The 13,627-nt window shown below is 49.1% G+C and overlaps 1 protein-coding gene across 5 annotated transcripts; it reads right to left on the bottom strand.

The window, feature by feature from the left end:
- Positions 1-7: 7 nt before the first annotated feature.
- On the bottom strand, positions 8-12,509 carry HINFP (histone H4 transcription factor). 5 transcript variants are annotated; one of them, XM_047069984.1, is made up of 11 exons: positions 11,547-12,423; positions 6,039-6,223; positions 3,441-3,670; positions 3,070-3,181; positions 2,759-2,911; positions 2,182-2,259; positions 1,974-2,094; positions 1,749-1,887; positions 1,532-1,656; positions 677-977; positions 8-207 (listed from the first exon to the last, which is right to left on the bottom strand). In XM_047069984.1, exons 1-11 carry the CDS (start codon positions 11,873-11,875, stop codon positions 196-198), a joined length of 1,785 nt encoding a protein of 594 aa, XP_046925940.1. In that variant the 5' UTR covers positions 11,876-12,423; the 3' UTR covers positions 8-195. The 5 variants fall into 5 exon arrangements, with proteins under 5 accessions (XP_046925940.1, XP_046925941.1, XP_046925943.1 ...); XM_047069985.1 differs by adding an exon at positions 11,094-11,131 and having other exon boundaries at positions 8-977; positions 11,547-11,666; XM_047069987.1 differs by lacking the exon at positions 11,547-12,423 and adding an exon at positions 12,491-12,509 and having other exon boundaries at positions 8-977.
- Between the last annotated feature and the right edge of the window lie 1,118 nt (positions 12,510-13,627).

The following is a 13,627-nucleotide window of genomic DNA, read 5'->3' as shown; positions in this document are numbered from 1 at the left end:
ACATGAGTAAGAGCCTGTGTTTCTTTTATTACCAAAACAACCGTTACACACACACTCAGTGCCTCCAATCCCATCCCTGAGGGTAACCATGAGAGTCCTTGCGATCGCAGGAGCCCTTTAGAGGGAGATGGCTGCCTGGTTCATGCTGCCTTGGCTGGTTGTAAGGAAAAGGCCCTCGCAGGAACCGGTTATGTGTCACCCCTGGACCTAAGGACGGGAATGGGTGCGAGTTGACGGGGGCTTTTACTCACTGTTTCAGAGTGACTAGGGGGTTATGGGTACGCCTGATACCAGCCCCTCTACAAGGACACACACAACCAGCGCATCCCCCTCAAGGAACCCAAACTTCTCAGGTCCCCACAAAGCGCCGTCTGGCAGAAAAGGAAGTCCTTTGGATCCGCTGAATGACGCAAGCCGGGTCCAGAGTGCACCACACAGCTCTTGGCACCACCCTTAAAGGCACCCGTTGGCAGGGGCTGCCCACTAGGGGCACTGCCACCAGCCTGGCTCACACGCCAGGGTCTGGGGTAGGAATGGTCAGGCTCTGCAGCCCTCACACCATCTGGACTTGTGGCTCCTCAGCTATTCCCTGAAGCTTTTCCATGACGTTCCCTGAGGGGGGCTCGGGGGCTGGGGGGGGCTCTCCCGGGGCCTCGGACAGCACATAGTAGACAACCTCTTGCTCGCCCTGGGCGTTGGTCTGGTTCACCACATGGATGACGGGGCTGGGAGTGTCCTGAGAGGCTGAGAGGGCCGTGCCGTCACCGCTCCCACCCTCCTCTTCCTCTTCGGCCTCTTCCTGGGGTCCCGGCTCCCCTGGCACTGCTTCGAGAATGATGCCCTGAAGGCTGCTCTCACTCAGCGATGCTCCCGGGTCCAATCCGTCCTGCGGCTGCCGCAGCAGCTGCTGTGTCAGCTCCACACTCTCATAGCGAACCAGCTGCAGCCGCATGTAGCCATCTTCATGCTCCTTGTACCTGGGGAAGCGGGAGCATGGGGGGCAGCAAACATGCGCAGGGGGACGCAGAAATGTCCAGAGACCGGCAAGCTACGGGACAAACACGAGGGATGGGAGAAGCCCTGGGATGTTAAGTGATAGGAGTTGGAGACCAAGAGGGTTCTTTATTGGAATATGCAGAAGAAATGACAAGAGGGAGGGAGCATTACTGGAAATGGAAAATTTGATGTAGAAACTTGAGAGGGAGGGAGGGAGGGAGGGGGTGCAGAGAGGGGAAAAGAAATGATCTGTGTTGGAGGGTGGGAGTGTCACAGGATTCAGGAGATGGCCTTGGGGCTACGGATGAGGGCCCTTAGGCTCCGGTTCTGGCTGTAGGGCTTTGGCACTGTGCCTTCCATTCAAAGGTCACAAAGCTCATCTTTGCTCCACCACTGATTCTCAGGGCTCCCCGAACCTCAACGGAGATGGTGGACATCCAATTATCCTCAAATTCAAGGTTAACTTGTTGAAAAGGTATGGGGGGGGGTGGAGGGGAAGGTCTGCGAACCTACGGGGCAGGGTTCAGAGACATACCGAAAACGGGGGTGCCCTGAGGGCCACTTGAACTGGTGCTTCTCTCGAAGGTGCACGGTGAGGTTGTTGCCCCTCGTGAAGCATTTGTCACATACGTGACATTTGTATCTCGGCTCTGAGTCTCCCTGATGGGGAGGGGAGGGAGAGTGAGGCCAGCTCTGCATCCTGGGCTCCCCCACACCTGCACTTGCCCTCTCCCACCGACCGCCCAACTCACCTCATGCACTTTTCGGTAGTGGGACTTGATAGAGCAGAGGGATCGCGCACTGAAGCCGCAGCTCTCGAAGTCACACCTGTAGGCTGGCTCCTTGCTATGGGTGTCCAGGTGCTTCCGCAGGTCAATCAGATTCTTGCAGCTGCCAGGAGAGGTCAGGAGCGGTGGGAGGGCACGGGGGACCCTGGACCTCGGGTTCTCCGATTTCTGGCCCCTGGTTCCCCTTACCTGTATTCACAACAGTCACACTTAAAAGGCCGGTCCTCGCTGTGGCGAAAGCGCATGTGGTTTCGGAGGGACGATGGCAGCGGGCAGGTCATATCACACAGAGGACACTTATAGTGATTCACTGAGAGGAGCAGAGAGGAGGCTGTGATCGGGGGCCTAGCGGATACCTGGAGGGTGGGCAAGGAGGTTGGGGGCGCCGGCCGCTCACCATGGTTACGCATATGGTCCCGCAACAGCCGCTCCGTGGCAAATCTCTTGGAACAGTGAGAGCACTGGAAGCGTTGCTCTATAGTGGGGCAGGCAGAAGAGAGCCTGGGCTGCGGAGGATGGCGGAGAGGCACAGACAGGAGAGCAAGCCCGGGAGAGGAGAACCACCCAAGAAAGGGGGAGCTCAGGAACCAGGGATGGACACAGACCATGGAAAGAGCATGGCGCTTGCAGTCGAGAACCTGAATGAGAATCCCTGCTTGACCCCTAACTAGCTGTGCGACCTCAGGTAAGTGAGTTAACCTGGCCCTCGGTTTCTTCACCTGCAGAAAGGGGGAGGAGCAGCATACCTCATGGGGTTGCGAGGATTCACTGGGAAGAGATGCGGCACACAGTAAGCACTGAACAGTAAGAGCACCTAATGACTCTCCTGTCACACTGTGGCAGGTGACTGAGTCCTAGAGGTAGATGTAGCCAGGCTGCAGATGCCTTCGGTGGCCCCCTCTCCCGGGAACATGCCCCTTACCCCCACCGCGAGGACGGCCTGCACCCACTCCCCTTCTTCTCCGATTGCTTACGATCCAACGCGGTCTGGCGACGGATGTGATCTAAGAACTTGGTGTTGTTGGCAAACATGCCCCCGCAGGTGGGGCAGGCCACCACCTTCTCCTGGGTGTGGCTGCGGAGGTGCTCTCGAAGCTTACGGCAGTCCTTGAAGGTGCAGGTACAGCCTGGGAAGGAAAGCCCAGTCAGGCTCAAACGCCCAGAGGCAGTTCTGACATCAAGTCTCCGGCCTTACCCTGGGGGACTGGTCCCATACCCCGCCGCCCCAACTCCTTACCACCCCCCAGGGATTCTTTAAGGACAAGAAGTTAAGGAGTGGCCCTACCTTTCCAGCCACACAGCACCACCTGGTTGTCTTTGCCGACCGCTTGGTATTCACAGCACAGGCTGTGTGCTTCCACGTGCCGATAGAACCACTCGGGGTTGTCGAAGGAACTCTGTGCCAGGGGCAACTTGGGGTTAGGACCGAGGGTGGCTAGAGGGACTTTTACACCGACGTGCCCAAAGGGGGTTTCTTGGCGCTCTCTCAAACTAACTTGGTGGGCCTGAGAAAGTTTGAGCATGGGGGCCACCCGGAAATGAAATGACATAGTAGCAGGAACCTGGCAGACGCAGGGCATCCCTGAGAGGGTCAAGGCATCTTGAGCTAAGATCCCCAACTTCCTTCCACCCCTACGCCCAGCACTGCCCGCTGACCTCACAGTGCTCCCACAGACACAGGAAGTGGTCAGGGATGTCAGGGATGATGTTGCGGCTCTGGAAGTCCAGGATGCAGGGGCTGAGGTCGGCCTGGCTCTGCAGAGCCTGTAGCCCCCACTGCTTCAGCTTGGTGTGGTAGCAGTGGAAGTAGACGTGGCGGATGAGGTCAGCAGAACTGTCCATAGAGCAAAAGCCACACTCCTGCCACAAGCAGGAGAATTCTTCTTCTGCAGAAAGGGGTTTAGGGGGAAAAGTCTGATACCTTCCAAAGCTCAGCTCTCCTTCTACCTGTGACACTTAGCGGCGAGCGAGCAGGCTGAACTCTGACCGAATTACCACAGTTCATTCGGCAAATACCAGCATTTAACAACTACCAATCGTGCACCAGGCACTGGGGGGGTGGGGGTGGGGGTTGATGAGTAAAGAGTCCCGGTCCTTGCCCTCACGATAGCTTTCAGTCAGGGAGAGGAAACGTTAGTTAAGTAACCCCACGTATAAATCTAAAACTGCAGCCAGCTCCGAGTTGTATGAAGGGGGCAGGGGGTGCGGGTTACTGCAACATAATTAAACAGAGCCCATTTGATGTAGGCATGGAGGACTCGGAAGTGTCGCTGCGTTGAGATCCGAAGGGCGAGCATCTGTGAGCTAGATGGAGAAGTGTGGTCGAGGCAGAGGGAAGGGTGTGTGCAAGGTCCAGAGCCACAAACTCACAGTGTGGCTGGCGTGCGCTGCCGGCTCCCTAGCTGGGACACCCCTCACTCCTTCCCGTCGGACCGCAGGTCCTTCTTTCCTCCAAATTCTGCCCGAGATCCACCCTCTCCGGGAAAGCCATCAGCTGCGGCAGTCCAATGCCTGGCTCTCGTGCATCTCTCTCGAAGCACATTTTCAATGCTTTACAGGGGCTTACTTGTTTTTAAAAGGAGCTACTTTGAAATATATAATAACCCCCTAATTTCTCTTTTGTGTACGTACTGTTTGACTTCTGAAACTATCACTTATGCTTCATAGTCACTAGACTTAAAACAGAATCTGAGGTTGGGGAAGGAGAGCTGCCTCTGTACTTTGTGTAGAACAGAATTTTTAAAATTGTTTTGTGACCTGTTAGTGACTGAATACATCAATTTAGGGAGGCGCAAACCAATTTTTATTTTTTTAAGTAGGCTCCATGCCCAACATGGGGCTTGAACTCACGACCCTGAGATCAAGAGTCACACGCTCTACCCACTGGGCCGGCCAGGCACTCCCCCCCATTTTTTTTTTTTAATGAAAAAGAATAAGAATACTTGAGAGAACATTTAATAAAAGCAAGTATTGTTTCAAGTATTTTTTTAACTTTTTATCTGGGGTTGGGAAGTAAAATGCATGCCTATCTGGTAGTTGCAGTGGAAAAAAAAAAAAATTGAGAAGCATTACCAGAGAAGCAGAAAAACAGGTTGTCGACAGCTTGTATAATAATAATATGATCCTTTTTAAAAAAGAAAGTCATCTTGGGGCGCCTGGGTGGCTCAGTCGGTTAAGCGGCCGACTTCAGCTCAGGTCACGATCTCACGGTCCGTGAGTTCGAGCCCCACGTCGGGCTCTGGGCTGATGGCTCAGAGCCTGGAGCCTGCTTCCGATTCTGTGTCTCCCTCTCTCTCTGCCCCTCCCCCGTTCATGCTTGTCTCTCTCTGTCTCAAAAATAAATAAAACGTTAAAAAAAAATTTTTTTTAAAAGAAAATCATCTTTATCTAATTTATTATTGCATGCAGAGAGACGTCAAAAGAACATTCACTAAAGTAATGTCACTAATTGCCTTTTGATGGCAGGCTGGCGGATTCAGATTCGTCCCACATTTCCTTGTTGAATGAATTTTCTATGATGAGTCTACAATGCTTTTTTTTTTAATATGAAATTTATTGTCAGATTGGTTTCCATAAAACACCCAGTGCTCATCCCAACAGGTGCCCTCCTCAATGTCCATCACCCACTTTCTCCTCCCTCCCACCCCCCCATCAACCCTCAGTTTATTCTCAGTTTTTAAGAGTCTCTTATGGTTTGCCTCTTTCCCTTTCTGTAACTTTTTTTCCCCTTCCCCTCCCCCATGGTCTTCTGTTAAGTTTCTCAGGATCCAATTAAGAGTGAAAACATATGGTATCTCTCTTTCTCTGTATGACTATTTCACTTAGCATAACACTCTCCAGTTCCATCCACGTTGCTGCAAATGGCCATATTTCATTCTTTCTCATTGCCAAGTAGTACTCCATTGTGTATATAAACCACAATTTCTTTATCCATTCATCACTTGATGGACATTTAGGCTCTTTCCATAATTTGGCTATTGTTGAGAGTGCTGCTATAAACATTGGGGTACAAGTGCCCCTATGCATCAGTACTCCTGTATCCCTTGGGTAAATTCCTAGCAGTGCTATTGCTGGGTCACAGGGTAGATCTATTTTAATTTTTTGAGGAACCTCCACACCGTTTTCCAGAGCGGCTGCGCCAGTTTGCATTCCCATCTACAATGCTTTTATAAGCAAAACAAGCACAATTAGGAAAGGAAAGTCAGACGTTCTACCTTCCTTGAGCTCCTTCCCCCTCCTGTCCTGCCCCCTTACCAAGTGGGTCCTCCTCCTCATCCTCCTCCTCCCCGGAGCTGTGCAGGTGCTGCCGGAGGTGCTGAGTGACATGCTCGCAGAACTCCTCCATGGCTGAGCACACAAAGGAGCAGGACCCCCACTCACACTGTAGCCCCAGATTCTCCTTTCGGGGAACTTTCCCAGGGGGCGGCATGGCCTTCACCCTAGAGTGGAAAGAAACCCACAGCTGCAAGGATTCCACCCAAACGCCACCAGGGGGTGAACGGCTGGGCTGACAGGCTGCCTAGAGGCGGCAGCAGGCACCTTCTCCCGTGACCTGTGAGAAACCCTGTGCTTTTTCAATAAGGATGGAGTAGCAGTTCCTCAAACCCCTGGAAGCTGTCTGGCGTTCTTGGGAAGGGAAAAACACACTAACATTATTGAGCGTGTGCCAGGCACTGAGCTAAGAACTTTAAAGGCCCATTTCTCTTGAAGCTTCAGAGCAACTGGCCAAGAAGGAATTAATTATTCCAATGGGATGCAGAACAACGCACAGGTTCAAAGAGATGGCTCTGGACAAGGAAGAGACTTCAAATCTAGACTCCTGTGTCCGCCACCTACTAGCTGTGTGACCTTGGTCAAGTAACTTAACCCTTCTGTTCCTGAACATCCTCATCTTCAAAACGGGGATAGCAAAACCTTTTGTTGTTAATTTCACACTTAACTATATGTCAAGCATCATACTAAGCATATTATATTATGTCACCGAATTACCAACACCACCCTATGAGGTAAGTACTATTTTTGACTTCATTTACAAATAGGAACCTCTGGCTCAGAGAGGTTAACTGGTTTGCTCAAGGTCACACACTACTCGTGTGGTAGGGTCAGGTCAGGCTGACTCCAAAGTCCATATTCTTTCCACACAGCTTACAGATGAGCCCAGAAGCTCTTTATTTTTCACTGCATCATGTCCTAAATTCCCACCAGACTTTCAAACTGCCATACTATCAGCCTTTGCCTAATCTATCCAGTGGTTACTCACCACTCCCCTGACATTCTCTGCACTAAAATGTCTATTTAATCCTTGAACAGAGATTTGAACTGTGCGGGTCCATTTATATGCAGACTTTTAAAATACTTTTCAAATACATTGGAAAATTTTGGGATATTTGCAACAATTTGAAAAACTTTGCAAATGAACTGTGTAGCTTAGAAATATTTAAAAAAATTAGGGGTGTCTGGGTGGCTCAGTCAGTAAAGGGTCTGACTTTGGCTCAGGTCATGATCTTGCGGTTCTTGAGTTTAAGCCCCGCATCAGGCTCTGTGCTGACAGCTCAGAGCCTGGAGCCTGCTTCATATTCTCTATCTCCCTCTCTCTCTGCCCCTCCCCTGCTCACACTGTCTCTAAAAAAAATAAGAAAAAGGTAGGTCACAAACACATAAAATATATGTAGGCACCAGTCTTTCATTATTTAATACCATAAAATATATACAAATCTATTAAAAAAGCTAAAATTTATCAGGGCACCAGGCTGGCTCAGTCAGTGGAGCATATAATTCTTGATCTTGGGATCATGAGTTTGAGCCCCACACTGGGTGTAGAGATTACTTAAAAAAATTTTTTATTAAGTTAAAATTTATCAAAACTTACACACACACCTACAGACTGTCATCTTTTCATTTTTGACATCTAGTGTTAGTAACACATGTAACATCTGCAGTGTTGTTGTTTTTACATAACACAATATTTTTTTAAGTTTATTTATTAAGAGAGAGAGAATTTATTAAGAGAGAGAATAATTTAATTATTAAGAGAGACAGGCTCTGCACTGTCAGCACAGAGCTCGATGCAGGGCTCAAACTCACGACCCGTGAGATTATGACCTGAGCCAAAACCAAGAGTCAGATGCTTAACCAACAGTAGAGCTATTAGTAGTTAAGCTTTGGGGGAGTCAAAAGTTATACATGGATTTTTGATTGCGTAAGGGTTGGCACCCCAACCTCCACGTTGTTCAAGGGTCAAGTACAGATTCCATTTGAACAAAAGAGGCCTTATCTGTCTAGCTGATATCGTACCTTGGGTATTTACAGTGCTAGTCATGCTTAGGCCTATAATAAATGCCTGTTGAAGAAAGCTGAATAAGAACCTGCAGGTTCTCCACCTTTAATATGAATTCAATTGCAGGGTTCTCTAGCCACCCTGCCAGAAATTCGGATTCAGGTAGGCTGGGGTTAAGCTTAGAAATCTGCCCTTTTACCTCGGCACCCCAGTTCTGATGCAGGCAGTTCCAGAAGCACAGTTTGTGGAACAAGAAAAGAATAGTTTCCCTCATTAAAAGGAAACAGAATGACAGAGGACAACAGTGAAAGCAAAAGTCCAGGGACAAGAGAGGACACTAAGAGGCCTTGACTCTGCCTGGTGTGTCACCTCTGGGCGGATGTTAACTGATTGTCGCTGCCCTAGAAGGGAGCAAGGCACTGGTCTACCTGATAGAGCTGGGAACTCTGGGAAAGGCCTTTACTTACTACACATGGAGAAGAAAAAAAAAAACACAGAAAAAACAAAACACGGGAAATCCTTCATGACTACAAGTTCAAGAACCTCTTATACCTAACTGCTTATCAGAGAAACCCCTTTTTAATCCAATGCTTTTGCCCCTCCTCCGAGAAGCCAGTCACCTCGGACACTCTGGGATGTCCATGGGGCTGCTGGGCTGCTCGAGACTAACAGTGAACCTTATCAGGATAAAATGTTCACTGTTTTTATAACATTGGGGTAGGAAAAGTAGGGAACACCTTCCTAAGGCAGACACAACATCCCAAACCTCCTCTAACTCTCTGCCTATGGGATTCAAGTCCACCTAGTACCGCATGCAAAGCTCTTCAACTGGCCTCAACTTACTTCTCCAGGAACTGGGTAAAGAAACTAACCCTTATTGAGGGCCTACCATGAGTCAGCCCTGTGGAAACTTCTCTTCCAAAGTTCATTTCAAAGTGAGAGCGCCCAGACTCTAACCCAAAGGTCACACCCTCCTCCTCTACACCATGGGGCTGCTCTGGCTTCCTCTCCCATTCATTCGTTCCTCTTCCTCTCTGATTCAATGAACTTGATCTCAAACACATCACGTTCTCCTCAAGCTCTCTGCCTGAGAAACTTCTACCTACCCTTCAAGCCCAATGTCCCCTCCTTGATGAGTTCTTTCCCAATTCATCCAGGTGCAGCTGGAATATCTACCTGCTGTCCCCACAGCACTGTGCACACCTTCATTATGGTGCTGCTACAGTGGAATGGAAGGTCTGTCTCCCCCAGACTAGGAGCTTCTCAGGGCAGGGACCATCACCCCTTCATTGCCTATTCCCAACATTAGCACAGAGCTCTGTACTCCCCAGACACTCAATAAATGTCAGCATCTGATCACATTCCAGGAAGCTTTCCAAAACTACCCACCCCTCAGGTTATGCTTGCCTCTTGGTTCTATGTCTGGCATAGATAATGCCAGAAAATCTCGACCCTATTTGTATGTTGCCCATGGTCACTCATGGTCATTTGATGTGTTCTATTCTCATTCACCCAATGGGACAATCTTAGCTGCTTCTGGGCAGAAACCGCATCACACCCATCTGTTGTTGACTGGTGGGCAAGACCCAGGAGATGGGTTATCTAGATATCAAGAATGACCTAAACCTTAGGCAAAGCTCCCCGAATCCCTCTTTTTTTTTTTTTTTTTTTAATTTATTTTTGAGAGAGAGAGCGAGTGGGAAAGGGGCAGAGAGAGAGGGAGACACAGAATCAGAAGCAGGCTCCAGGCTCTGAGCTGTCAGCACAGAGCCCGACGTGGGGCTCAAACTCACAAACCCGTGAGATCATGACCTGAGCCAAAGTCAAACACTTAACTGACTGAGCCACCGAGGTGCCCCCCTGAATTCCTCTTTTGTCGTCCCCCAGCTTCCTTTACTTTCTTTGCCTGTGTCCTACTTGTTTCTAGCCTGGGGAACAGTGGGACAGTGACAATCTGCTCACCACTCCTCTTTCTGTGAGCAAAGTGAGGCAACTTGTATACTGGCGAGGGCAATGGACAAGTTGTCAGAAAACCTGGGCTCAAGTTCCCCGTCTCAATGATTTTACTCTGCCTAGAATAATGTAACATTAAGTACCTACTGTAGACAAAGCACTGTTCTAAGAATCTTATGTATATAAAAACTCACTAATACAACCCAACCACCTACCTATTGAGCGAAGTACCACTATTATCCCACTTCACAAATGAGGAAATGGGCCCTGATAGGTTAAATAATTTACCCAAAGCCACAAGCTAGGAAGTGATGGAGACAGAATTCAAAGCCAGGGAATTTGGTTCCATTTTCTTTCTACATCTGCCATCTTATCACTCCTTGTCTGATTCCTTCCTCTCCACAGACCTCATATCTGTATACACAATACCCCAAACATGTTTCATTAAGTAGCTATTTTGTCAGTTTCCTCCAATAAACTGTGAGCTCCTAGAAAGCCTGGCCTGTGCCCTGTTCAGTTCTAACTTCAGGGCCAGTACAAGCTCTTTTAATGTTTACGTGAATCTATGACTTATTATTTTATTTTGGATAAATCACCTAGCTTCTCTGAACCTGTTTCTCTAAATGTAAAACAGAATACTAATATCACAGCTGATGTTAGAGTCAACAAAACTGGTTAGAAAGCTCCAACATTTACTAGCTGTGGGGCCCTAGGCAAGTTACTTAAGCCTCAGTTTCCCAAATAGCAGAGGAATCATTAAACTTGTCTCACTGGATTGATTTATGGACTAAACTAGATAATGTAGATTAAAATGCTTAGCATAACACACCCCTAGAACTCAACAAGCGTCAGCTATTTGTATCCTTGCTTCTGACGGTGAGATGATCTAAGCAGAATTCTACAAAAAGGTCAACAAAAGGACAACCCGACGGATTCCCAACACTTCTTTTCATCAGGGGTCACAGTATGAAACAACCAGCAAATACTTGAGTATATATTTTAACGCAAGGCATCAAATTAACCCTGAACGATAGTCAAGAAAAGAAAGGACTGATGTCCTGAACCTCCTAAGGACTCACAATCTGGCCGAAGAGATGACTCTGACGTGTGAAGACAACTGCCAAAACAAAGCACCCGATGAGGGAGGTCAGGACAGAAAGAAATCCCAGTGCACAGGCGAAGCGGGGAAGACTTGTCCTGAGCGGCCGGGATCGGGCCCCTGAAACACCGGGAGAGTTCGAAGAGAAGAAAGGAGACCCTCCTGGCAGCCCCGCAGGTTTCTCGTAGTGCTTCCCGCATTAAGGCATGGCGGTGACCACGTCTCAGCAGCCAAGCCCCACACGAGAAAGCAGGGAGGTTCGAGTTGGGGTTAGGGACTAAGGGCCAGGGGCGCTGCAGGCGCCAGGCCGACCGGCGTGGCCGAGCTACAAGACGAAGCCTGGCCAAGGTGACTAGGGAAGAGCCTGGCTTGAGCAGCCTACTCAGAGCGTCCCCAAAGTCGCCCAGGCAAGCCGGAAGCCAATTTACCGTACCTCCGCTCCCGGGTCTCTCCAGCTCTTCCCACCTCCGACCATCTCCGGAAGGGCGCTTGAGCGACGGCCACCGAGAGCCAATCATCGCTCTCGGATACCTCTAGCAGCCAATGGCCGCTACGACTGACGGAACCCGTGCGCGACCAAAATACGGAAGGGGCGGGAGCAAGGAGCGGCGGGCTTCGGGGATGGCAGCTTTGCTGCAGCCGCTGAGTTCCAGGCGAGGTGCGGGCGAGGATCCCGAGGCCCCGACTTCCCCCAACTGCGCAGGCTCCGCGCTCGGCACCCACTGGGCCTGCGCGGGGCTCCAGCTGCGCCCCGAGTGGCATCTCCTTCGTCGCGTGGGTTACTGTGTTAAGCTGCCCGCGAGCACAGGGAGGGGGAGTAGGAGGCGGCGGCGGTGGCGGCGCGTGAGGCTGGGTGCGCGCGGCTGTAAGCCCCGCCCGGCCCAAATTAGGGTCCTACCTCTATCCTTCGTTCTCTTACTCCGATTTCTTAAATATCCGCATTCCTGAGCCGTCTTCTCTCCCCCCGCCCCCCACCTCTCCTGTTCCCTGGCTCGGTAAGCAACCATGTTATCCACCTACTCCAAGTCAGAAACCCGGTAGTCATCCCTGATTCCTCTCTCGTGCATCACGTCCGACCCTCCTCCAAGTTGAATTCTACGTCCTTAAACACACGCCGGAGCTCTCGAATTCAGCCCCCTCTGCCCCTCCTCCCGGTCCTTCTCCGCTCCCTGTCTAGTCTATTAACGACGTCGAGCCCGGATGTCTACACTAACTGGTTCCATTGCGTGCACTCTTGTTTTCCTCTAAGCCATTCCCCACGGAGACCTAATCAAACCACCACCCTGCTTTAAACGCTAAAAGGCATTCTGTGGCCTCGGGGCACACACCGTCCCCCCCCCCCCCCCCCGCCCAAACTATACTGAGGCTTTCTAGAACCTTCAGCTTCTGAGTCCTGTGTACTTCGATGGTGTCTTGAGTCCTAGTCCTCTATTTCTGTTCTCCTGCCCCGAGTTACTTTCGGTTTCTCTACCACACCTAGCTGCCTTTTTACTTTTTCTGCTTTGTACTTGTTTCCTCTGCCTGGTACCGTCTTTCCCTTCTCCCCAGTCTGGCATGTATTTGACTAACGCCTACTCATTCTTCTGGTCTCAGTGAATATGCTTCTTTTTTCCAAGAAGTCTTCCAGTAAGGGAGGGCAGGGATTGTATGTGTTCTTCACCTTCATACTCCATCACTTAGTCTAGTGGCTGAAACATTAAGGGCTCAAGACGTATTTGTTAAATAATGTACCTTAGTAAAGTTCATTGGGGTTGATATTTATTTTGTTACATTTTTCTGTATTTCCTAACCTAAAAATAAGCCTATATAATTCATATCATCAGGAAACACATTAAATGTTCAATAGAAGATACTATTAAAAATAAGCATCATAGTAAAATCTGAAATTTGTGCATGAAGTTTGTTACTAACAACAGCGAATTATATTATTGTCCCTGTTTTAAAATAGGACTTTTAAAATACAATCCAGAAGTAACAAAAATATATTTTATCAACTTCATTCCTTCAAAAGCGCATAGAGTAATACTTCACAAAATGCCAACCTTACTTTAATTCAAATTTACACCACTGAAGATGGTTCGTGGCTTCAATTTAGCAATTGCATGAAGAAAAAGTTCATTCACAGAACTATGTAGACTCAAAACAATTTTTACAGAGCAAAAATCTCAGGATAGCTCTGGAATCCACACATATGTCTTCAAAATTTGAGACTGAGTCTTGCTGTCTAGCATAGTTTACTTCCATCTCAATCTGCTTCTCTTGAAAACAAGCTACAATTTTGGCCGGATAATTCAGACACATCCTCAGATTTGGTCTTTAAGAGCTGCCACAAAAACTTAAAGCATAATTCATACTCCTCAAGAGCTGTGGCTCTCTTCCGAAAGTGTAAAATGAATAAAGTTATCAAGTGATGTTTTGTATTTCTTTTGTGTTCATGTAAAAACACCTTTATCTTTGAAATGTGATCAGGTCCTTTACCATAAAATAGATGATTCCATTGAGCTCCGGGCAGCT

This window comes from Lynx rufus, unplaced genomic scaffold (genome assembly GCF_022079265.1).
Source record: "Lynx rufus isolate CCGP_SWC_20201006 ecotype Redwood Valley unplaced genomic scaffold, mLynRuf1.p SCAF_9, whole genome shotgun sequence".
Taxonomy (NCBI): domain Eukaryota; kingdom Metazoa; phylum Chordata; class Mammalia; order Carnivora; family Felidae; genus Lynx; species Lynx rufus.
Note: the sequence above shows the minus strand (reverse complement) of the source record. Positions and strands in the feature narration are given on the sequence as shown.